At 40.4% G+C, this 27,253-nt stretch overlaps 1 protein-coding gene across 1 annotated transcript in view; it reads left to right on the forward strand.

The window, feature by feature from the left end:
* Positions 1 to 27,253, forward strand: part of XNDC1N (XRCC1 N-terminal domain containing 1, N-terminal like) — a 369,152-nt gene that overhangs the window by 35,680 nt on the left and 306,219 nt on the right. Inside the window, exons 5-9 of the mRNA XM_078659006.1 lie at positions 2,462 to 2,634; positions 9,184 to 9,266; positions 9,462 to 9,718; positions 12,704 to 12,800; positions 13,872 to 14,065. Of these exons, the coding sequence (XP_078515132.1) occupies positions 2,462 to 2,634; positions 9,184 to 9,266; positions 9,462 to 9,718; positions 12,704 to 12,800; positions 13,872 to 14,065 (804 nt within the window). The remainder of the gene's footprint in view (positions 1 to 2,461; positions 2,635 to 9,183; positions 9,267 to 9,461; positions 9,719 to 12,703; positions 12,801 to 13,871; positions 14,066 to 27,253) is intronic.

Consider the following 27,253-nt stretch of genomic DNA (forward strand, 5'->3'; position numbering starts at 1 on the left):
TACAGCTGCGGATTAGTTTCCCTGTTCTAGCATAGTTTTGTCTGCTTTGATTGTGATGGTGCCTGAACCTTTTTAGTGGGTGCTTTTGAGATGGGGAGGTCTGGTTTAGAACCCATATTCTGGAAAGTAATGGATCTCTCTTCGCATACCTTTCTATCTCTCCCTCCCCTATCATCTCCTTTGCTAACCATTCTTAATTTAAAAGGTGGATTAGTCTAGTGTTGACTTGCGCATTAGTACGTTTCAAATGTTTCTTTCTCTTCTAGGGAAACTTCAGGCGCAATGCTGGTGCTTTAATATTTCAGTTTATCAATGATGATGATAGTCCTTGCCTTATATTATTGATTATATGAAATTTCCTCGTGGAGGGAGGGGGGATTACTGATTTTGGGGGAATTAATATATTAGGTTGGGACAGGAGAAAGATTGCTTATTTTGCGGCTTAATATTTTTTTCTGCTATGGAGTTGGTAGCAGAGACCTTATGAGTAGTGCCTGATTTTTGTTAGCTAATGCATAAGAGTAGCTAGAACTGCCAATCTGTTATATTTACAGGAAAATAATTAATGTTGCTCCTTAATTAGGAGGTCAGTGCTCTTTTGTAGGGTAATGTGTGTGCTCGAAGGATGGGCAGAAGGGAGCTAGAATCTTCCACCAAACAATTTTCCTTTATTTTATTTACAGTACTTGCGTAGTGTGACAATTTGGAATATATCTTTAGTCAGACAGACACAGGAAATTTGGAGATGGTCAGAGATGGAGGAGTGTGTCATGGAGCAGAAGTGATTCCTGGGAAGTAAGCTGACTATAGAAGTGTTGAGGATCTTCTCGAATTGTTATTAGCAAGATATCCACACTAATGCCAGCATTTGTAAAGCGCACAGCTACCTCCGACCGAGGTGTCCGGGCGCTGGGCGCCGTCTGGAAGATTAAGCAAGCTATTGCCCTAACCTGCCGCCAGAGCCGGGGATCGAACCGTGAACCCTGTGGTCCGGAGTCAGGCACCCAGGCCGCTGCGCCCAACCTCTTCCAGTAATATGCAAGAGGATGGTTTTTCATAAGAGTCTTGGGATTGTAAACGAGAAAGCTTGTTTGTTTGAGTTCAGGTATCTTTGGACTTCTTTTTAGTTCTTTACTTATTTTTCTTGTACCTCGACTCACGTCGGTAGCTAAGCAGGGTGTTGTCAAGGGTACCACCTGGAAGTTGCAGACTGTTTTTAAATGTATGCAGAAGATGTACTATGGTGGCTCAAATGTAAGATTATATTTACAACTGGTTCATAATGTGTGAAGTGTTTTTGTTGTTACTGACAATGGTTTTATCCTCTTTATTTAATGGATTATAGGGTTTAATAAACTACTCTGTATAAATAAAGTGTGCATGAATTATGTGGAAAGCTGTGAGAGTTGAGGGTAAAATGTAATGTCATTGGATACATTTTTTGGCCATAAAAGTCAGGCTTGAGGATACTATGATTAGTTGGGAGTGGCTGAAAAAATTTGCAATGCCAGTGAGCACCGTACATGCCTGGGGGTTGATGTATTATGTTTTTACATTATAAATCTAGGTAAAAGGTGTACTATTTGATTCTTGGTTTTGCAGAGTTTTAGTATGAAATCAGTCTACAATTTAGCGTGAGGTACTTGGCTAATTCCTAACCACGTTCCTAGCAGAGCTGCCTGGATAACCCCATTTTGGGTAGGTAGTATCGAACCTCAGCAGAGGAAAAACATTATTTTCCATTTGCTTGAGATTTAGAAAACCGAAGGGCATCGGTGCTCCGTGTTTGGGGGGAAAAATGGCAAAACTCGGCTCTTAATGCACTACAGCATTGATCTTAGATGCTAGGACTCCCACTGGTGGCAGGTACGAGATGGATAGTTTGAGAGATTGGGGTGAGGGCTGAGCTATATGTAAGACTAGAACATGTTTAATTTTTCACTGGTTCTACATTTTTGGGATTAGGAGGAAGGCTTTAGTTCACTCATAAAGTTTAGGACCGGTCTGTTGGTTTGAAATGTTTTAAAAGTACAGAAGGCCCATTAGTGAGGGGTGTTTCAAGGCATAGTTGCATGTGGAAGGTTGTTTGGAATGAAGTGTTCAGATATGAGATAAGGGTGCTTGTACTTGCCTGTTCCCTGTTAAAGATCTTTAATATTTTCTTTACTCTGCAGAATGATGGATGGATGGCTGTCTGGTTGTAGGTTCTATGTCTATTGCAGTGGATGTACCAGAATCTATTCTCTCGAGATTCCTGCTTGTTTCAGTGATTTCTTATTGGTTATGTTGAGTTGTGGGATTGAAGCAGCTATTACGTTTAGGGAGATTTCTATGTTTATGTAGATGGCTATTGGATTCTAGAATGCCTCTGTGCTCCTTCTGATTATGATACTGCATTTTAATGAACGCTTGCATTAAGCAAAGTGTATGCTGGTTTATTCTCAATGTTACTTCTTTTTAGGTGATTTTCTTCCTGAGGCAATGAGTGAAAAATGGGATAGAGTACGAGTGACATGCAGCCAGCCTTTCAACAAACGCAGCCAGTTTGGTCTATCCTTCCTTCGTATCTACACCCCACCGGAAGAAAGTGAAGACGATGACGATACAGCAGCTGCTGGTCCAAGTAAAAGTCAGGTATTTCTTAGGCAGCACACAAGTGCCCCCCACCACACAAAAGAACATACCACAGCAATATGCGCACCGAGCATAATGACACCTTGCTCTCCCAGATGTAACTCCCCAAATAATAGACTACAGGCCTCATGTCATTTTACATGGAGCAGTTTTTCCAAAATGTTGCATGTGCTTCAAGCTTTACACCACCATACGCAATTGAATAGTTGGCTTGTTCTTCAAACTGGGTACAACTCTGTAAGTATACTGCAGGTGCTATATCTTCCTCACCCCCACCTAGAGGTCTGTTAAGTTTGATTCGTTGTTCATTATATCACTGGCTCCTGAATATAGCTCAACCAGCAGTGTCGCCATAAGAATAGATGGAATTGTGTAAATGTCAACCAAGTCTATAAGAAATGTGTTCATTTTTATTTAATGTAATTTTTATTAATGACCACTATTAAAAACGGATAGAAAAAATCAGTCCATTAAAAAAAAAAAAAGCAACATAAGCAATCAAACATTTTTATTCTTGTTGCATTCTTCCATTTCCGAGCAGTGGATAATAATTGCTCAGTTTCCACACCTCTACAATGGACGTAGACAAATGTTGCCTTCTCTGTGTACTAAGTGAAGGAGGCCATGATTAGAGGATTCAATCAATCCGTAGATTTCTGGAGTGCTGTCAGTCACCCGTGAGGGTATCCAGGGGCTGGCGGGGTCCAGTGATTTAGTCGAAGAGCCAGGTCTTTAATGATTTTTGGAACTCTGATAATGAAAGGGTGGTCCGGAGGAGTAGAGGGAGGTCCTTTCACCTCTTGGCTGTGATGAAGGAGCGTCCACTGCTTCTGCATCAGTGCTTGCGGGGTGAAGGTGAACAAGAGGGATGAGGAGCGTAGGTGTCTGGAAGTTCAGGTGGTGTTAGTTGTAGGCAGGCCCGCAGTTGTGAAGGGCTTTGTATGAGTGAGTTAATAGCTTGAACTGGCATCTCCTGCACTGGGAGCCTGTGGAGTTTCTTGAGGTGAGGGGTGATGTGGGTTCGTTGAGGGAGGTCGAGGACAAGTTTGGGGGCTGTGTTCCGTATAACCTGAAGTCTATGGAGGAGGTGAGCTGCAATTCCCGAGTAGAGAGGGTTGCCATAGTCCAGTCGGATGATGATGATGAGGGCTTGAGTGATTGTGCGTCTTGTAGTTTGTGGTAGCCATTTGAAGATCTTGCTCAGGATGAAGAGGCAGCGGGGAGGAGGAGATGGCGTTGACCTGGGATGTCACAGTTAGCTTGCTGTCCATGATGATGCCATGATTTTTGCAGTGTTTGGACAGAGATGGTGCTGGGCCCAGTTCTGCTGGCCACCAGGAGTCGTCCAAGGGGGGAGAGGTTGTTCCCGAGGATCAGTACCTCATTTTTATCCGTGTTGCGCTTCAGGCAATGTTACTGATCCAGTTGGTGATGGAGATGGAGAGGAGAACTTGCATGTCGTCAGTGTATGAGATTATGTTGAGCCCCTAGAATCTGACTGTCGGCCAATGGGGTCATGTAGGTGTTGAAGAGGGGTGAGGCTGAGCGACTTGCTTTTGGATACTTCACAGATTAGGGTACGTGGTGAGTCGTGGTAGGCAGACTGGTTTCTGCTGCGGAATGAGGTGATCCATTTGAGAGCGATTCCTTGGATGCTGATGCTGTGCAACCCTGTAATGAGCTTGTGGTGGGAGACTGTGTCGAATGCTGCTGATTGGTCGAAGCTGATCAGTGCAGCTGTTTCTCCTCTGTTGAGAAGGGTTCGTATGTCATCGGTGGCCACCATCGGGTGTCTCTGTGCTGTGGTTGATGCAGAAGACAAATTGGGAGCTGTCGAATAATGTTCTGTTCCAGGTGCTTAGCGAGTTGTTGGTTGAGGGCTTTCTCTAGGACTTTGTCTGGGAATGGTAGCAGGAAGATGGGCCGGTATTTGCTGAATTTGTTGGGGTCTGCTGAAGGTTTCTTTAGTAGTGCGTTGCCCATGGCTTGTTTCCAGCCTTGGGGAAGGTGCTTGTGGCTGTAGATGGCTTGAATAGGGAGGTGAGTTGGTGGCTGATTGTTGTAATCCTGTATCTACATGTTTCCTTGGTATAGGATGATGTAAGGCACAATGGAGTGTGGACAGCAGTCTATGTTCTGTATCCTTTGTACAGCGGGAGAGAGTTCCAAGCAAGTCAACTGAGGGGAAGTGAGGTGCTGTGCTCTGGTTTGATGGGAGTTACTGTACGCAAATACATTTCCTCCACCTTACCTGTCTTCGAATGGTTCCTCAGAGATCCTTGTGCCTCCTAGGTTGAAGATGTGGTGCGGGCGTGGGTCGGTGGGGGCCCCTCCGTGGACACGCTCATGATGGAGGTGGTTTCCTGGGGGTGAGCTGATTTTATACGGTCAGTCAGTTACTTGCGGCGGTTACAGGGTTGGATGAGTTGTTTGTAGAAGTCGATGGGCTGGGGTTCGAAGTTCTGGTAGATCTTAGTGAACGTGCCCTGGAAGAAATTGGCGAGGTTGTTGCAGAGTTCCTGGGAGAAGGTCTGGGCAAGGATTCCAGTTCCAATTCAGACACAACAACATCTTCCGATGGCGGTTACTCATGCCCAAGCATGCGCTGAGTGGAATTTGTGTTTTGCCTAATTTTATTCTCAAGAACATCTTAATTAGGATATGACATATTAATGTGCCATATTATACTACATTTAGTAGTGAAGCTAGAACAATTTCCAGAGTGGGAGGGCTGTAGTTAGCAATGCCTGAAAGCTTAGCAATATTACCAAATGTTTAGAAAAATTGTTTCAAACTGTGAAGATATTAACACATTTCCGGAATATCTTGTTTAAAATGATAAATTTTAGGTAAGTGTGAAAGTGAGATCCTTAGTGAACCCAGTATACAAACATTTTAAGTGCCATAAAACGAATAGGGTCCTGGATTTTCAAAAGTGTTTATATATGATTGAGCACATTTTGTGTCGTATTGAAACCATTGACCAGTGTGTCACAGAAGAAACTGCAGATGAGAATGTTTGTGCAGCTGAGGTATGGCCTCCCATGTTAGCCCTGATGATGCCATCAAACCTATGGTTTGCTAAGTAGCCGTCATGCCCATTGGTTATACTTTGCCATATATACTCTTTAGAATTCCGAGTCCAATTAAGAACCCGCCCTCGGATCGTTGCATCCCTGAATATTGTGATTTAGAATACATTCAGGATCCCATAATAATTAAAAACTGGCATTACATACAGTAGAGTTTGTGTTGCTCTTCTAGCCTGAAAACGTGCTGCTGTGACGAAGAATGGAATGATTCTTAGGCTGTTCATTAAAGAAATGTATGAAATCCACCCTGTCCTCATTGCCTATTTAAGGTGTGTGACTTTCAGTGTCTAAAATGGTGTCCACCCAAGAGGCTGATGCTGTATTGTTTGTTGGTGTAACAGAATTTCTTTAGTCTCTGATTTATTATAAATCCTCTCATGATGGCTGTTGTATAGCGGGAGCAAACCTTTTTAAACCACCACAAGAAACGACCTAGGATTCTGAATTTGAAGCATCTGCCCCTTCCAAATGTAGTTGACTGAGCTTGAAGAAGCTTTTCCTGGAACTTTTAAGACTCTGAAGTTACTCTCTCAGATCTGACCTTTCAGAAACTTGTGTTGTGCCTGGATCACATGGGACCCCTTTCTGGTGCTTGAGCAGGTCACTCAGAAGTGATCTCGAACACATTTCGAGGTAACTCCAGTAAAGTGGCAGCTGACATTTCTTACTACTTTATTAATATAGAACAAAAGTAGGCCTGGTTTGCTTTTGTGATGCATAACTACACTTAGTGAGAGCACGAGGCCTTGAAAAGAGTGGAGCGTGGGGCAAACAGCCCTGCCCACTCTGCGCCATGCCTCAGGTGCATGAACAGCTTTGAGCTTTAAGTTACTTTCTTGGGTATGTTTCCGATTCTAAAACTTGAAGTAACTTTGTTATAGGTTTGGCTCTGCACTTGAAGAACGCTCTTGTACATTTTAAGAATATATACCTGAAGTTACTTTCGTTGGTACGTTACAAAGGCACAGTAAGTAACTCTCTGGGGTATGCCGTCTTTATATTGGCTCCAGAATATTGTGCTCTAGATTATCAGGGGCATAATATGAAAGACTGAAATATCGACAAAGTAAATGTACATAGTAAGTATAGGTTTACTTCTCATAATTCCATATATATGTAAGTTAATGTATTATATGTATATATCCACTGAGAAGGTTAAAGTGAAAATTTCAGTGGCAATATAATGTTTTAAACTAAAAAAGAAACGACTGAAATTCAGGATTTAAAGTTCTCTAGTAACTTTAACCCGTGCCTTAAGGTAACTGTAAGTCGAGACCCCACCCTGCACAGTCTTGTCATCAATAATGTAATTTCAAATTTTGCAGTGATTTTATAGAACGTGTCATGAGTGATGTAATATATGGGGTAATTAGCTATGCATGACCGAGGCAAGATTTATAGTTACATAAAGAAGTTCCCATCACATCTTGTTTCGAAAGACTTCTTCAAACAAAAATAACTTGCAAACATCTGAGCCCAACACTAGATGGCAGGAGTATGCTAAGCATGTGAAGCTACAGAATTACACCACAAGCAGATGCTTATACTGCTTACAGTACAGGTAGGCATTTATCTACATAGATATCTATATTACAATCAAAAGATTTCCATCTCCTCCGGAGTGTACTTTTACATTTACTCCTCTCAACCCCCAAAGCCCCCCCGCCGCCCCCCTTCCCCCCCCTTAATTCATAAACATTCCTAGAAGTACATCTGGATAGCAGCACCATTCCCAGGTTCCAGGCACACCACTGGGAATGCCTTGTGACATCTTCTATGGGCTCCTAGTTATTCGTTCTGAAAATCTACATTGGATATATTTCTTTACTAGGGAATTGAGCCTGCTGCGCAAATGCACGTTTTTGTATCCACTTTTCCTTTGGAGGTGATTAGTTGATCTTCCCATACTGGAAAGAGATACTCCAGTCCTTGGCTGAAGTAACTTTCCGACCATTATCCTGGCTGGAAGGGGTCGATTGATGTTTTTAAAAATACAAGCTAAATCATTCCTTGTAATGCCCACTTCGCACCCTTACAGGAATTTAGTACAGTGGATTTCTCTGCATACTTGGCAGAGTAATCCACAGCAGCAAATCCATTTATGCTTGTCAGGAATCCTTTTCTGAATTAAAGGGGGAAGGATGTAAATAAGAAAATTAATTCTGTACACATAAATTATCACAAAAATACCTCTTAATACAGAAACTACAGTCTAACAATGCAACGCTGCATGTAACATGCCGATCAAGTAAAATGTTAATAGCCTAGAAATCTTGAGGGAGGCGGCTTATATCTGGATATTAGTGGTTTGCCCTCATGAATGAGCGGAACACCTGATTGAAATAAATAAAGAAACAACTTAGAATCCAGAAGGAACGTTCAACACTTTGAATAGATTACTTCGTCTGATTAGCTCAGGAAGAGGGATCTTATGGGTGAAGGAAAGTTACTAAAAAAATTGGTGGCAGAGGCTTGGGATACATGAAGGGCTGAAAACAGTGTTGTGTTAAGAATGCTGCAGAATAAGGGCTTTTGGGTTCTCCCCACATAGGAAAAAGGCAAATGAGAATGTTATAAAGGGCAAGGAGCGGCGATCCTGCATACATTTGGGAGAGGGCACTGGTTCCTTGTACATATCATCTGCAATCAAGAGATTTAGTTGCTTGGGTGTTACTGCCATAGTCCTTTTAATGGAAAGGGGCTAATTTGAGGTTCTGATCTTTGTTAGTGACTCCGGCTTTGCCAAACTTGTTTTCGCTTGCGATGCATACATAGGTCACCCTTGTGCACTACTTGACAAAAGGCCTTTATCCAAGCATCCCATGTGCTACTTAGGCATACTGATATGTAGAGTAGAAAAGCATTTTGATTCTTTTCTCTGCAAGGCAGAATTGAGCTGCAATGGCAACAAATATCAATATAGTGGGCATATCACAAGTGTTGAGTTTTCCTTGGTGCTGTTTACTGCTCATGAAAGCACAGGGTGCACACTTTTTAGGGGAGCTTTAGCAGAGGCACATGCCCTGTCACGTCTAAGATCTTCAATCCTCCTCTGGCTAGACCACCTTTCATGGATGAGCAGGAGACTTTGCCTTTGTTTAGTGTCTGTGGCTTTTGTGGGCCTTGTACACAGGCTTTATGTGTTCAGCGTACCTTGGGCATGTGCGATTGGGCTAGATATTGGCATTTCAACTCTTTGATGTGGAATGGTACAGCAAGACAAACTGCCACATTTGGGGTGAAAATTGAATCACTTGGGACACCTTCTAGAATGGTTTTATCTTATACCTGCCCTTTCTATGTAATTGTTTCATATCAGTGTGCCTTGCTTGCAATACTCTGGCATCTTACCTGGCTGGGTTTTGATGTATTGTAGCCTGTTTGTGCCCTATTTGGCTGCAAGACTTTGCACGCAGCTAAGTTTCATGTCTCATGTTTCCTTTTCTACCTTGAACAGGAACAAGCGGTATCCGTGGGAAATGCAGCCAGTTTGTGGCCTTCCAGCCCAGCAGTGCGCAAGGCCTTCACAGAAAATTTACAGTAAGTGGGAACTGGAAATTGATCCCTTTTTAAAATTAAACCAGAGGAACATTGAAACCTTTAAGTTGATATTATTGCCCTACAATTTTGCCACATGCTTGTAGATGTTGCTCGTCAACTAAATGTAATTTGCTCCATTAAATAATTACTACCATGGGAATTTCCAGACAATGTTTTTTTCTGCTCCTCTTTCAGGAATGGCACACAGGAAGAGGATCTGAAGAGCCGTCTTATGCAGATGGACTCCAGTTTGTCCCCACGGCCAGGAAACCAGCCATGTCTGAGCCGCGGTGCACGCATGGTGATCTCAGCAGCGCGCTCTGGCAGGCGTTCCTTCCCAGCGGGGCCAAACGCAAGTCCAGAATCTCCCAAGTCTACTTCCGGCGCGAAACGGAAAAGTGACACTCCTTTGGAAGAGCAAGGTGCAGCTGGCACGAGCCAGGAAGCTTTGGGTAGGTCCCAGCATGTCTGTTCTATAGGTTTCTCTTGATTAATAAAACTGCAAATATTCAGGCTCTTGCAGCATAGGTCAACACCTTGTGATTGGTCGGATCATCTGACCATTATATTCACGTTACCTATAATGGAAAAAGGCACAACAAGACAACCCCTCAGGACCAAAAAATGGGCAAGAGACACAAGAGATGCAAACGTAGAGCTTTTAGTGGAAAGCTGTGAAAGAGACCTAAAAACTCATTACAACTTGCAGAACGTAAACGAATTGACCGAACACTATTTAACAACGGTCGAAACTATCGTAAATAACACCATGCCATTAAAACTGAAAAACTTCTCGGAAAAGACTAAAAATCCATGGTTTAATGAATCACTAAATGAAGAAAGACGTAAATTGAGAATGGCCGAAAGAAAATGGAGACAACACCCATCATCCCCAGAGCTGAAAGCACTCAGAGAAATCAGAGGCCATTATAATAAAATGATCATCAAATCAAAACAGGAATTCATACGGTCAGAACTGGAGAGTGCTAAAAACAGACCACGAAAACTCTTTGAAATCCTAAAGCAACAATCAAACAAATTAGCCAAATCTGCCCATGAGGACTCAAAAACACCCCTAAATTGCGGAGAATTTGCTACATTTTTCACTGAGAAGGCGAAATCGCTTGAAGTTGAGCTCAAAGACGCTGTGGCAAACAATCCCACTGAACCAATGCTTGCGTTGGATTTCGCCGGGACAACGGAGAGTAACATAACAAAAAATGAGGCAAGTTGGGACACGTTCGAATTGTATGACCAGTTCAGTATCGCCAAAACGCTTTCTAAAATGAAACCAAACAACCACTATCAAGATCCCCTTCCCGCAAAATGTGTTAAAGAAATCAATCACGTTCTGATTCCGATATGGACCGAAATTATAAATGCTTCACTGTCACAAGGGATCCTCCCTGACTGCCTAAAAACAGGTCAAGTTGCCCCCCTAATCAAAAAACCTACAGCAGACAGATCAGACCCAAACAATTATCGCCCAGTGACCAACATCCCACTATTGGCCAAACTAATTGAAAAATGCGTACAGAACCAACTAAGCCGACACATCACCAAGTTCTCACTGCTTGATGAATGCCAATCAGGATTCAGAACAGGCCACAGCACTGAAACTGCGATCCTCCATATTGTTGACGATGCGATACAGGCACTCGACCAAAACAAAGCGTGCCTATTGATTCTCCTCGATCTGTCGTCGGCCTTCGACACCGTAAATCATGAAGCATTATTGTCCAGGTTACGGGATAGGATGGGTCTATCAGGAATGGTGCTGAAGTGGTTCATCTCTTTTCTACAGAACAGATCACAACGATTCCTGGTCAACCAGTCAATTTCATCTCCCTGTCCTATCTCAATCGGAGTCCCTCAAGGGTCTACGTTATCCCCAGATCTGTTCAACCTTTATGTTGAGCCGCTTACAGAAATTTTCCAAAAAGCAGGGATATCGTATCACATGTATGCAGATGACACGCAAATATATCTAAAGATCTCGTCCCTACAAGACTTGGAACGAGGAAACAAGGCTTTAAAAATGGCTATGCAATGGTTAACTACCAACCAACTGAAGCTTAACGCCAACAAAACGGAGTTCCTACTAATCTCACCAGCAAGGAGCCGTACGGAAATAAAGGAATGGACGAAAGTGATGACTGCGCTAAACTGCACCCCAACACTAATCAAGTCAGCGAAATCTCTAGGAATCACTCTGGATGAGAACTTAGACATGAAAGCCCATATCAACGCAATGGCCAAGAATGCTCGATTCCACCTGAACTACTTAAAAAAACTGAAACCTTTCATCTCAGAGGCTGATCTCAAATTGGCTATCCAATCCTTAGTTATCTCTAGGATTGAATATGGCTGCTCCACCTTAGCGGGCTTACCAAAAATGTCCACAGCACCACTGAAAGCTTGCCTAAACGCTGCAGCAAGAATTATCACCGGATCCAGGAAATACGACCACATATCGCCACACCTGAAAGCTTTAAGCTGGCTGCCCTATGAAGCCAGAATCCAAATGAAGATAGCTTGTATCACTCATAAAGCACTACACCACAACACTCCGGGATACCTAGCGAAGAAACTACAGCTGTCGGGGGGGAATCGGCCAGCGAGGAGTACTGAAGAATTTCTACTACGGCCAGCCTTTTTCCACAAGAAAAAACCTATGACAGAGCGTTCTCAGGAGCTGCCCCCAGAATATGGAACTCTATTCCTCCTATCATCAGGAAGATCCATAATATAGAAGCATTCAAGCGAGAGTTAAAGAGCTATCTGATGAAAAAATACACTACCTAGATCTGATCAGTCTCGAAATGACAATGAACTAAATATCATACCCGTTTACGCACTCTACTCATGATATATATATATCCACCCACGACCTTATTTATCATCTACCTCCTATCATCTACCTCATAGTCGCTTACACACCTTCACGTGAGCGAAATATACCCAACACTGTTCTATAGTTATTACCTACCTCCTATCTTCTACCTCATATTTGTTGTCTGTTGAACTGTTTTGATATATATGTCTTCGTCCACGCCTCATATGTAATTCGTCCTGAGGCCCATATAACTGAGTGATATATAATGTATGTCGCATACGCCTATATGTTAAGCGCTCTGATACCCACGGGTCTTGTTCGCGCTATACAAAACTTTCTAATAAATAAATAAATAAATAAATGAACCAAACCGTGAAAAGATTCAGTAGAAGAAGTGAGATGAAATGGAATGCAGTTGGTCAACTAATGTTTAAAATGTACGATGAATTGCACAAATAATGAAAGGCTGTGTACAGAACGTTACAAGTTAAAAACAGAAGTGAATTGTTCAACCTTTCCCTCCCAAACGTCTTCCCACTGCCATTATCTACATGTGCGCTTAGCCCATCATCGTTTTTGTTGCTCTTCCTTTGCCTTGCAGGCTCCGAACCGGATGCATCAGTAAATCCCCCAGCGAGGAGAGGCCGGTTAATACTGCGACGGAAGAAGATACCTGGACGTCTTGGTGCTATAGGAAGGTAACCTGATGAAACAGATTGTTTTTCATCTGCTCATGTGACTGCGATATGCTCCCTGGAGGGCTGTACCTTCTAACGAGCACTTAACGCGCATGCCTTTTTGTCCCTGTGGGGCTGTCATCCACTTCACATAGAACTTGTGTGCATTGAATAGTGCATTTTATCTGGACTAATACTTACTTGATCTGATACCACATTAACAGCACTTGGCTTTTTGATCCTCATCCCCACACGTGCAGAAGAGAACCATGTGCCATTATTCGTAACTGCTCATGAGGTTTCATGCGGCAGTCTCTTGACTTTATTGGCATTTGTCCCAACTGCCTGCTCAGTATGCCAGATCTGTTGCTCTTCTGAACAACGTTCAAGTGTAACTCCTGCCCGGTTGGGTCAACTTCTGCCGGGTTGAGTCAAGTTAGAGCATGTACTACTGAAGCTCCTGCGTTCCACCCCTTCCTCCTGCTTTCAGGATTCTATGTTTGCCATTCCTCAAAAACTGAGTTGCAGTCCTACAGTTTTTAATAATCCCAAGTGTTTACTGTCAATTTACTGTTCTATTTATTGTCTTTCAGCCAAAACCACCTCCTTTCTCTCTATGCCCTATCCCAGGGGGGAAGGTGGTGTGAGTTGTCACAATAAGTTAATTCCTTTTTAGATTACACTGCCTCCTTAATTATGTACTCCTACTTCCATCAGCCAGTCAACCTACCAATAAACTACAGCTTTATATTTGGTTTGTGACTTCCGTAACGGAGACCAAGTGTTCTTTACACTCTTCTCTTTGTACTGATTTCTGGTATTGGTGATTTCTGTCAAGCTCCTGACCCATCCATTAGAGTTGGAGGCAATGACAGTCCGGTCTGTCTGAAATAGTGCAATCCTTTCTTCTCCTTCGTCCTCTCCCCCACCAAAGACCATTATCAGGACAATAAAACAGACTGCGGGAACCAGTGCCTTGTTGTTGTCGCCTCCGATGGGACGCACTTGATCTGTGGCCTTTAATTTTGAATGTCAAGTGGTCACTGCAGTTTGCACATCCGTAAACGTTTCTCCCTAAACTTGAACCCACAGGTCCTATTTGTCTGCCTCTCCCTGGTCTCGGCCAAGGGTATGGGGAAGAGCAAGACATAGAGGATGGGGCGCTATTCCCAGCAATAGGAGGCCGGCAGTGATACACATGCCTAGGGAGGAGGAGGAGGAGGAGGAAGAAGAGGAGGAAGAAGATGAAGATCAAATAGAATGCGGCAGCTGCCCCATATGCGGAGGTGAGTTTCTCGGCATAGGAAGTTGGCGGGACCTCTTTGAGGAGCACGTGCAGTGGCCTATGGAACAAGAGGACAGGGGCCCATCTTGTTTGGTACTAATGTGTGTGCTATCTCTTAGTACTGACACAGAAGAAATATATATATATTCCAATTGTGGAGAGAACTTTTATTTGTTTATAGCGGAGTTGTTTGGGTTCTTTGCCATAGTTCAAGTTGTTTGAGCACAGTTGATGTCATGGCCACATCTGAGGTGTCCTTTCTGAAGCCCAGCCACTCTTCCCCGGAGAAATTAATTTTGCATGCAAAAATTCTATTGACTTTATGATTTTCATCACATAAATGGATTTTCTCCTGGTTAAAATGATCTGTCTGAAATGCACAATTGAGCACTACATTCTTTGTGAAGCAACTTTATTTACTCTCCATGCTTCCTTTAATCCCTCCATTTTCGCAAGCTTCTTCTAACAAGGGTGTAGAAATTAAAAGAAAAGCAATTGCTACCATTTCTTTTGTTCCTTGTGATCTAGCTGTCGAGTATTGTCATAACCGTAAAATATAATTTAGCAGTATAGAGGGAGCTAAAAACTTTTAATCGAATACTAAAGGGGAGTAAGGCTAATGCCGCATACTATGTGCTTTTTACTAGAGCCTTAATAATGTTGCTCTGCTATCCTTGCTCCAAATTTCTATTCATGTTATCTTAATTTTACCCTTCCATTATTACTGTTGGCTTTTACAACATCCTATTTCGTCCATTCTTTTCCTCAACTTTTAGATCTCCTGCTGTTGTTCAATCTTTCCATTTATTCCATTTCATTCGGCAGCTTTTTCTTGACATTTTTCCCCACTCAAATGTAAGTAAATGTTTGTGATGTTATCAGAAGCCAGAGCTTTCAAAAATCAAGACTGGCCAAGGCAATAGTGAATATAGGTTATGAATGCCTTTCTCATTTTTATATTTTGGACTGTGGTGCGACATTTTGCAGCACAAAAATGCAAATTGTGTGTCAAACTATTGAGTTTTTTGCATGCTTATTTTCTTGATAAACTTTGTTTGACATAGTTTGTCTTGTGATTTAAGTTTTCATGAGTAAGCAGTAACATTTGCTTCATTAATATTAAAGGTTTCTTGAACATGTGAACCCTCAGGGACGCTTGGACTGTGAGATCGGTGATGCTATTGCCTTCTAATTTTCTTCCTCTCACTTGTGTGAACTGTATCCACTCTCATTCAGTCACTATCTAGTGAAAAACATTTTCCACTTACGATATTTACATTTCGACAGTCCTATCTGTTTTTTTTCTTCGCAAATGAAAACTTGATGGTAAAAGCGTATCTGCAAAGTTATACTTACTTGTTGTCATTTAGACATGGGGCCCTTGCTTTTAGGAGGCTGGGTCTTCTATTCGTAGTATAGAGCAGATGAGAATGTTTTAGAAGATCCTTTAGTCATATGCATGAGCAATCCAATGTATGTTTGGCCTTTTTATTTTTTATAACTGTGTATTAGTTTTATATTATATTATAGACATGAGAACAACCACAATCAAGGTAACAGTGCTGCAGTGGGCCCCAATCTCACTTCATCCGGTTAGGAAAGTCAACAACCGAGTGCTTTTCGGGAGTTGGTGCCTTCATGATAGTCTCAGCTAGTTACCTATTCCACCCAAACCTTGTGGTGTTTTTCTGGGACTCTCCTGGATTTGTGCATAAATCTTTCAGCTGTGGCAGCATAGTTGGCCCTGTTGGTTTAACATTCTTTAAACAACTGCCCCAAGGATATTCCAACATCGATTGGGAATTTTTGCTGCACAAAAATGCAAATTGTGTGGCAAACTAATCTTTGTTTGACATTTTGACTTGTGATTTGAGTTAGGAAGCAGTACAGTGCAATACGGGCAGGAGCAGTGCAACTTCCTCCAACACAAATAAGTAAAGACTAGGTGGCACTAGCAGTAGGAACATAACTTGATTCTCTCTCACATACAGAACAGGTACAACACAGGTAGCTCTCTAAAGAGATCAACAAGTTAAAGGACTGTTGTGTCCTCTTCCCAAATAGACAAGGGTACAAGAAGCACAACGCTCTTGGATGAAACAACCAAACCCTTCATGGAATTACCATACATTCATGTACTCGCACAGGATAATGAACCCTCACCTACCTAGGGTTTCAGAACTTGCTCTGGGAAGCATCAGAGTATTTGTTCACTTGTAGCACGATCTCCCAGGATTACTTCACCTCAGTCCAATCTAAGGAATCCTTGGAGACTATGCCCCTTATGTTGACATATATGTTCTCCCTTTGCCAAACTTTCAAATCCGAATTGAAATTGCATGCAACTGAGCTAATTATTCTTTTTACTGATGTCTCACTGCCACAAGATTGAAAACAGGAGGGTTGAGCAACAGTCCCTGCTTCTCTTTTCTGTCGACCATGCTGTTGCGCTCATATATTGGCCCTACAAAGTACATCGTTATACTCCGGATTATAAGTCTAGGTATCTCACTCCCGATACCTGATATTGCGAAACACTCACTGGTTCATTGGTTGTTATGTAAGTGCATCCAATATAAGATTGGGCGACAGCAGTGGGAACACCCCTTCATAGAACAGGTACACCTTGGGCAGAAACAGTGTAAGCATCTGTCCTTCAGAAGACTGGTCTTATGAGTGCTGAATAGTGGAGCTTTGCTCAAGACATTTGAAAATTAGGCAGAGGCAGTGCAAGCATTGCTGCCTCACTGAACTGATACGCGCCAGCAGTAGGAAACAAGTCTCTCTCCCTCACAGAAGGCAGCAAGTGCATTGATTCCCCACAAGAGATTCAGCAGGAAGGTCTAGTACAAACGTTCATCACTCACAGCATGTGCAGTTAAGGAATGAGTAACATATTGGTGACCGACAGCTGTATGGCGTTGGGGCTTAACACCCTGTAAGGACCAGGTAGTGGGCCAGTAAGCGGATATGCAAGTTCTGACACCATTCCCTCTCAGCTGATATTCAACATCTGCATTCTGAAATTCCTTTTGCGGTCACTCAGGGACATGCTGTTTGAGTTGATTTCTTTTTTAGTTTTCAGTATATTTGAGAAGTCGCTCTAATCTAGCAGGACAATGTTATCTGGAACATCCAATCACAGCCTAAGTAACTATTCGCTAATAGGCTTTCAGGTGCCAACCTTTAGAAAAGGTTTCTGATGCGTCCGCACCAGGAGAAATTTGAGATGTAGTGTGAAGCGTTCACATTTGGGCAGTCACCAGTCTGGCAACCAGTAGAAAAGGAGTGATCAGATTACCCATTGGTGTGGTTCAAGGATGTGGACTTTAATAAAACATCTACTTGGTCATGGGACAGGTTGCTTCATAAATCTGCTTGTCCTATGAAAGAAAATCCACGTGTCCCTTTGGTGCCAGGTAGTGCGGCGACAAATGATGGTAACTATTGCATTATGTAAGGACTCTGACAATTGCCTCTGATTAATGCAGGGCTCATAGTATAGTATAGCAGGGTTTACATATTAGCAGTTCCCTTGTTTTGCAACCTTTCTGCATATCTACATACTGGGTATGTAGCAGTAAGCAATACTTCCAGGGTTGGAATCCCTTTTGAATCTGTATACATGTTTTAGGTTTTTTTTTACCAGCTCTTCTTTAATCTTTCCCATACTAAGGTTGGAAATTAATTTCTGACAAGGGCGGAAGTAAAATGTCTTCCACAGTTGGGGGAAAAAGTGGCTTGAACTTGTAAACGCTCAAACTATTTCACTTCAGTAAATCTACACTTGGAAAAATGCTCTTGGTAAAATACAGCTCACACATTTTCTAGGAGTACGATTTGCTGGCCTGCTTCTGTAAATTGTTGTGAATTCATTAAAGACGTAAATCTCCACTAATGCAAGGACATATACTATGGGAGTACGTTTCTGACTTTCTTTAAGAATTGGACCATTTCGGTCTGGTGTTAACCAAGGCCTTTTTTTATATAAAAATTGTATCTCTGTTGATCAGGTGGCTTAACTGTGAGTGACTACACTCTGCTCTTTCACAAGGAAAATTACAGCACACAAAGTGGTATTGTTCAGTGCCAGGGAGTACTGAGGCAATGTGTGCTTTTTGAGTTAAAAAAAATATATATTTTTGCTTTTTGTCAATTTTGGTTATAAGATCCCACAATAGTGTTTTAGAACAAGAATGTCAAAACAAGACACACCTCGACACAACCAACAGGCTGACCACCAATGCTGGACCTATTGGCTTTACCAATGCGTATTTATTTTCATAATTCTCATAATCGTGTTGAAAATGGTTACAAATGTTTCTATTATAAATATCTTGGGAAATACTAGCACGGATCAACACATTTTACAACACATTTTACAAAATGATGCTTCAAAGAAATAGTACCTAAAATGTCATTGTTTAGCAGAACGTTTTTTTTCCTGGTTTCATTTTTTTCTGAACCATTTATTTTGAACCAAACAATCTACAGTCTTGCTATCAAGCTTCTACAAATGTATTCATCTAATCACAGAGCATTCTTGGAGCAGTATGCGTAGCCTCATATCGTTAAACATTTTTATACTGGAACCACAGTCAGCAGTACAGTCCGAAGTTATAACATTTCCTTGAGCGCTGACCCTAATAAAATTTTTGCATTACTGAAACATAAGTAAAAGTTTGAACAGTATTAACATATGGGCACAAATATTACCTTAACCTCAGACCGTACCCTTTCTTGATCTACAGTGAGGTACTATAACTAGCAATCAAAGGGTTTGTCTGGCAAGGGTTTGGGCCGGCTTGTCCCAAGGACAAAGTGAACATGAAAACTGGTCATGGGACTCCAAACTATATGTCCTGGGCTTCGGGCTACAGGAATTCCACACCTCTGTGTTAAAGAATATACACTATTCTCCCCCAGGCTCTCAAAAAATGTGTGAAGCAATAGTGTTAACCTTAAGATCTGTGTTTGTATCGCTCACTAGCAAGTTTGTATATGAATACCTGACCATAAATGCAAAGGGGGTCCCTCTCTCACCACAACCCTTCCAACATGTGTCCATCATACCTGACATAGCAATCAATCTGGTAGGGCATAAATACCATGCAGTCATAACTGCATATATATAATATATGTGTTCTCTTTATATTGCATGCCAATGCTTGACTTAGCTGCCCTACCTCAATTTTATTCCATGTGTCATAGAAGATCCCAGGCCCTGGATCCCTCTCCTAGTTTACAGCATGTTTGTGTTTACATATTGGATTTAGGTCTCGTACAGGACGGTAGAGCCATGTGATGGCCCTTAGTTTCTAGTTGTTGGAGAAGATAGATCCCAAATTGATCTTTTTCCTCCCTGCAAAATCTTTGACACCGCCTTGCACAATCCCTGACCCACCTCTTCCCCCTACCGCCACACTGCTGTCATCAGTGCAGCCCTTGGTCACACCACAGACCGTACTTTACGGCCCCTGGGCAAATGTTTGTGAGTACCCATGATCTACAACAATCTCCAGAGCAGTTCCATCCACAACTGTCCTGACATAGATGACTACATCAACAATACCATCAATGGTATAAACTTTACAAAAGCACACCAAAAATCTTCCAGAATCACTTCAGTACCTACAAATGGCATTTCAATTCCACTTATGCCTGGACATACTTAACTAAGTAAGTGGTATGTATTTTTATGTTGTGAACCATGCAAAAGGTCAAGTGCGGAGGTGAGGTAACAAGGACCCCCTGAAAGGGATACATTTCCTGGGTCAGGGTTAAGTAAACATGAGTAAGGGTAAAAGCCCAGGCAATTAAATTACACAGTCTGACAAAAACAAGTAAAAATACACACCATAAGGAGATAGGGACTCAAGAAAATTTGTATGATAAATTGAAAAATTTAATTATATTGATAAAAAATTGATATAAACATATTCATTCAATACACATAATTAAAACAAGTTAATTAAAAAATTGTGATATTGTATGATTTTTAAAATCATATGCTGTTACTCTAAAGAGTATACATAGATCACAGGATTGTTGTCAACATAATGATAATGCCCAGAAATTGTGGAGGATGCTGATTCCTGTCGACGCGTTTCGACACACCCTTTCGTGTCTTCCTCAGGACAATATCAGCAAAAGTCTAAGGTTTAAGCAAAAAAGAGTCACTACATCTCCTTTAGTGTGTCACAATAGATACCTTATTAATCAATACAGTGGCATGACCATCTGTCGTCAGACCTAGAAAAGATATATATATACACATAAATACACAACATGATGCATCGCTCATGGAATAGTCTAGGCACATATTTTCCTATATACATATATTTACAAAAGATTGTAACTAAAACATCCATATAAACAAATAGATACCAAGTTTTCACTATCTATATGGCTAGAAAAAAAGAGAGAAAAAGAGAGTAAGGAAAGAATAACAAGAAGAAAATAGAAAGGAAAAGCACAAACAAGACGGCCAATAAGAGAGATAAGAAAAAGAAAAGTAGCGAAAGAGAAAAGAAAGAAAAAAAGAGAAAAAGAGAAAGAAAAAGAGGATTTTTTTAAACAATCTATGCCATTCTTTTTTGCCTTTTTATTTGTCGCTGTTTATTAATGACAAGGAGATGTCCTTTCAGATATGTATCCCAGTACGACCTTTCCCAGGGGCGTAAAAGTACTTTTTATAGAAAAGAGGAAATTATTGATTTATCAAAAAGGATGTCGGGGAGGCCTATCATTTCGGACTGTTATCTAAAATTATGTATTAATTCCTAAATTTTCACTAAGGTTGTTTTATAATTCTGCGGGACAAACACCTTTATTATTTAGACAGCCTACACTTCTTACCTTGGGTAGAATTGGAAGTGCCTTAAGTAGAACTGGAAATGCCTTAAATCAAGAAGCCATGAATCAAAAGGCCATGAAGTTGTAGACTTTATTTTAAATGCTAAGAAAAAAATAAGTAACATAAAATAAACTGTAATTAGATAAAAATTAAAAGTGGAATATTGCCTGAACTATCGTGTTTGTCCACAAAGAAAGTTACTAGATATTAAACGTGTACCTATCAAATGCGATGTTTGAAAGTACTCCAAGGTTCCTTAATTCCGTGAGTTCTGCGTAATCCTTAGTTATTTTTAAAAATAATTCTCATTCAGTAAATGCTGAAAAGACAGAAATAAGCCTCGTTGGGACCACCTCTGCAAAGATATGTTCTTACTGAGACATAATGAGTAAAGCATATATATTATGTCCAGATTTGACAGAAAATTACCTGCACTCATGTATACACATATTCAAGTTGCAGCGAGCGGTGAAAAGCCGGCTACAGGTCCCGAAAAACGGAGATAAAACCGGCACGGTCCTTTTCTTTTATCCTAATACGATAGATACATACATACGGCTATTGTTAGCAAACATCTTAACTCATGTCGATATTACAAATTATCGAAAGAAACCAGCGTTAGGGATACCTTTTTAGCAAAGCAGGGACAGCGAAAGAGGAAATCCTTCCTTTCCAGCCGTTAGAGTTCGCTAACGTTTTTCGATGCGCGGGTGTTGTTTAGAAAGCCGTTATGGATAGCCTAACAAAAAAATTATATATATATAAAAATATTATAGGATAGAGAACGGCACCGATTACATAAAACGACTTGGGCTAATTTGAAAGATAACACCCAAAATAAACAGTTGCCCATTTATAACGTACCGTTTTGGTGCTTGATCGTGCCGCAGAGTAACGGGGACCTGATTCATACCCGGAGGATTCGGGTGATTGGAGCACGGGCGTTTTTATACTTTAGCCTTCCCTAGAGTGTTCACAGGTGTGTTACCTTTCTCTCTTAAAGGGCTCAATACCTTTTTCTCTCTTCATGAGGATGTAATAGACAGAGAAAAGATATTTACTTTTTCTTACGTGACTCGTTCTTTCTTTCTTTCGTGAAACGTTATGAACACATAGGCTCTTTATATTGGAAGAGCGCTGCAAGAGTTTTGTATATATAGAGAGGCGCTCCATTATATCAATATAAAAAAATATAAATAAAATTGAAAGCAATATTTTTGTAGCTTTCCGATACAGTCAGTGTCAAGGTTTATCCAGGAGCGAACAAAGATAATCTGTTCACCCATTTTAGGTGCTAAAGCTATTTTATAGCTGATCTACTCATTATCCCTAACATTAAAAACCACAAAAAAGCTGATTTCTCATTTCTCCAGATAGCCAAACCTAGACCTAGATCAAATTATTGCATTTTCCCACTGTAACTCATTATTCAACCCCCGTGGAAAGGTGTTTAGGGAGAAAATCCAGAATACTTCTCTCTTCTTTCTGATTTTCTCTCCCCCTTTATCGTTTGGGACCTGGATTTTTTCCAAAATTCTCCATTTTATATCTGATGGAGAGTGTTTATATTCAGCAAAATGTTTTACAAGTGGAGCAGTATATTTCAAAGTTTTGATTGCTGACCTGTGTTCAGTCATTCTTGTTTTAATCGCACGTGAGGTCACCCCTACGTAGCCCATATTACAAGGGCATACAATGAGGTAAATCACATTACGTGTATTACAGGTCCAAAGTTCTTTCGCTTGTATGGTACAGTTATTAAAAATCATAGTCTCACCAGAAATGATTTGGTCACAGGATTGGCAAGAGCCACAACGTGATGTACCCTTCATTCCATCCCTTCCATCGATGGATTTCTGTATATAAGGTAATCTGTTATTAGACTTGCTAAAGCGTGATCTTACTATAAGGTCTTTCAGGTTTTTGTTGCGGCGATGTGCGAACATAGGTTTCGGCAGTTTGTTTTGTTTTGTTTTGAATTTGATTAACATTCAAAAGGTGCCAATTTGACATGATTATTTGCCTGACCGCAGCATTCAGGGTTGAGTGTTTGGTTATACAAACAAGTTTAGGATCCTGTTTTTGTTTGTACGTATTGAGGAGAGAGTCACGATCATAAAAGCGTGCTCGTTTATAAGCTTCTCTTATGAGGCGATGGGGGTACCCTCGCTCCACAAATTTTTGTCTCATTTTTATGGATTGAAAGTTATAGTCCTTGAGATTCGTACAATTCCTCCTGATCCTCAGGAATTGCGAGAATGGGATGCTATCTTTCTGACATCGAGGATGGTAGCTTTTAAAATGTAGCAAAGTATTTCTTGCTGAAGGTTTTGTATATAGATCAACCTCCAAATGTCCATCATTTTGCTTAATATAGATGTCAAGAAATTCCACTTGATATGAATTTGTATGAGCAGTAAAACGGAGATTTTCATCAGTTAGATTGAGCCACTCCAAAAATTCTTTCAGAGTCTGTTCCCCATCGGTCCATACAAAAAAGATGTCGTCGATGTATCGATACCAATGGGAAACAGACTCATAAAAGGGGGCAATCTCATTATGGATGAATTTAGACTCAAACAAGGTCATATAGATATTTGCTATTGAGGGTGCCATAGAGGCCCCCATAGAGACCCCTTTTGTTTGCAAATACATCTCCTCTCCGAACTCAAAGCAATTTTCCTTGAAAACCAAAGTAAGACATTCCTTAATGAAAGGATTTGATGGTATGTTGTATACATCGATAAACCACATTGTTGCATCAATCGCCTCCATTTGAGGGATATTACTATATAGAGACTCGATGTCTAATGTAACCAGGATATCTCTATTCTCATTGAAAGGTAAATTTTCCACTTTGGTGATTATATCCCCTGTATCCTTCACATAGGATGGCACAAAAGGTATAAAGGGGCGTAACACCTTATCCAGATATTTTGACACTGCCTCTAGGGGGGTACCTATTGTTGATACTATAGGTCGATAAGAGGGATCTAGTTCATTCTTATGGATTTTTGGTAATCCGTACATGCAAGATATTTTCTTTTCTGACGTGTTCAGGAATGCATATTCCTTTTCATTAATAACACCTGCATCCAGAGCTTTCGTAGTAATCTTGTGTATAGTTTTAACAATCCTTTCTGTTGGATTAAGCCTAATCTTTTTGTAGAAGACTGGATCATTTAGCATATTTATCATGTTATCTTCATATTTCTTCGAATCCAAGAGCACAATTCCACCTCCCTTGTCACTGCTTTTCACAATGACGGATTTATTGTTTTTTAATTCATTGAGGGAAGTGTGTTCATCTTTAGTTAAATTGTATCTTGGTTTTGGAATGAAGCGTAAAGCTTGTTCCAGACGACTCAGTACCACTTTCTCAAAGATTGCGGTTTCTGGGCCTATCTGGTCCAGACTAGGGGTAAAGGTCGACGGAAGGGATATTGTGTTCTGTATCCTGTTATCCTCTTCTATCTCATCCTTTTCTGAAAAGAATTTTCGCAAACGTATCTTCCTAAAAAAGGAATGGATATCTTGGTATAATTCAAAAACATTGACATAAGTGTGGGGGACATATGAGAGTCACTTTGACAATAAAGATATATCAGTAGTTGTCAGGTTGTGTGTCGACAAATTAAAAATGGGTATCACATTCCTTGCCTCCAGTACTGTTTGTTCCGGGTTTCCAGATAGTGGTGAGGTTCCTGAGGGTATTGATGGTTCTGATATTGTCCTCTCGCTTGATTCTGGTATTAACCTCTCGATTGGTTCTGGAATCTGACTCTTTGTCTGCCCCGTCTCCCCCCACCTCGGCCTAAAAAAGGCTGGCGGAAATTGCCTTGGCCACTTTGGGGGTTGTATGGTCCCTCATCTGAAAAACCCATACTACCTTCTCCTTCTGATTCTGGGTCCGATGAGTCTGAAAAAGTATTAATCCTTTGTTGGGGATTGTAGTCTGGATCACCCTGGTGATAATCATTCTTATAGAAGTTATCTCCTATATATGGGGATGTCCGTTCCAAAGTATAGAACCTCTTGTCCTTCACAAATTTGTCATTTTTCCTTGTTCTTAAATAATCTGTAAATGACAAAATATCTTTCTTTACTATCTCTAGTTGCTTGTCTGCTTCTTCTAAAGTTGTTGCTTTTCTAATTTTATCTTCAAGGTCTTCTATTTCTTTTCTGATTTCTATCGCTAAGTCTTTAGATGTTGATATTATTAAGATCATAAGATCTCGGGAGCACCGACTCGCTATCATGCTCCATTTTATTAAAAAGGTTTTTATATCTACAAACAAGCCTGGAATGTTCCGGACTCTTAAGTCTCAAAGGGATTATGCCAGCTTTTAAGTAGTTAAGCATAAATTCACCATGTGCTTCTATTCGGATCAATTTCTTTTGTAAAGTTTGTAATTTATTAATATCACTGTTGTTCTGAGGGTTTACTGTGGGGTCATTTCCAAATGACACACTTGTTCCCACAAGAGTGGCAAAGTCCTCATCCGAGAACCCGAACGTCTGGAGATTGGCCATTTATTATAATTTCGGAAAGGTCTGTACTATGACACTAATATCTGGAATGGTACAGAACAAAAAACAGATTATTTAGAGACAGAAAGATCAAGAAGAAAGATAATTTCTAGTCACAATATATACCTAATGAGAAAGTATGAAGCGAAAAAACAGCCTATATTTGTTCTATTGGCGATGAATATATATGAAAACATACAAGTCTCACACGGAATTCCGTGGGTAAACTCTGGTGAGGTAACAAGGACCCCCTGAAAGGGATACATTTCCTGGGTCAGGGTTAAGTAAACATGAGTAAGGGTAAAAGCCCAGGCAAAAAAATTAAACAGTCTTACAAAAACAAGTAAAAATACACACCATAAGGAGATAGGGACTCAAGAAAATTTGTATGATAAATTGAAAAATGTAATTATATTGATAAAATATTGATATAAACATTCATTCAATACACATAATTGAAACAAGTTAATTAAAAAATTGTGATGTTGTATGATTTTTAAAATCATATGCTGTTACTCTAAAGAGTATACATAGATCACGAGATTGTTGTCAACATAATGATAATGCCCAGAAATTGTGGAGGATGCTGATTCCTGTCGACGCGTTTCGACACACCCTTTCGTGTCTTCCTCAGGACAATATCAGCAAAATTTTAAGGTTTAAGCTAAAAAAGAGTCCCTACATCTCCTTTAGTGTGTCACAATAGATACCTTATTAATCAATACAGTGGCATGACCATCTGCCGTCAGACATAGAAAAGATATATATATACACATAAATACACAACATGATGCATCGCTCATGGAATAGTCTAGGCACATATTTTCCTATATACATATATTTACAAAAGATTGTAACTAAAACATCCATATAAACAAATAGATACCAAGTTTTCACTATCTATATGGCTAGAAAAAAAGAGCAAAAGAGAGTAAGGAAAGAATAACAAGAAGAAAATAGATAGGAAAAGCACAAACAAGACTGCCAATAAGAGAGATAAGAAAAAGAAAAGTAGCGAAAGAGAAAAGAAAGAAAAAAAGAGAAAAAGAGAAAGAAAAAGAGGATTTTTTTATACAATCTATGCCATTCTTTTTTGCCTTTTTATTTGTCGCTGTTTATTAATGACAAGGAGATGTCCTTTCAGATATGTATCCCAGTACGACCTTTCCCAGGGGCATAAAAGTACTTTTTATAGAAAAGAGGAAATTATTGATTCATCAAAAAGGATGTCGGGGAGGCCTATCATTTCGGACTGTTATCTAAAATTATGTATTAATTCCTAAATTTTCACTAAGGTTGTTTTATAATTCTGAGGGACAAACACCTTTATTATTTAGACAGCCTACACTTCTTACCTTGGGTAGAATTGGAAGTGCCTTAAGTAGAACTGGAAATGCCTTAAATCAAGAAGCCATGAATCAAAAGGCCATGAAGTTGTAGACTTTATTTTAAATGCTAAGAAAAAAATAAGTAACATAAAATAAACTGTAATTAGATAAAAATTAAAAGTGGAATATTGCCTGAACTATCGTGTTTGTCCACAAAGAAAGTTATTAGATATTAAACGTGTACCTATCAAATGCGATGTTTGAAAGTACTCCAAGGTTCCTTAATTCCGTGAGTTCTGCGTAATCCTTAGTTATTTTTAAAAATAATTCTCATTCAGTAAATGCTGAAAAGACAGAAATAAGCCTCGTTGGGACCACCTCTGCAAAGATATGTTCTTACTGAGACATAATGAGTAAAGCATATATATTATGTCCAGATTTGACAGAAAATTACCTGCACTCATGTATACACATA

This window comes from Lissotriton helveticus, chromosome 8 (genome assembly GCF_964261635.1).
Source record: "Lissotriton helveticus chromosome 8, aLisHel1.1, whole genome shotgun sequence".
Taxonomy (NCBI): Eukaryota; Metazoa; Chordata; class Amphibia; order Caudata; family Salamandridae; genus Lissotriton; species Lissotriton helveticus.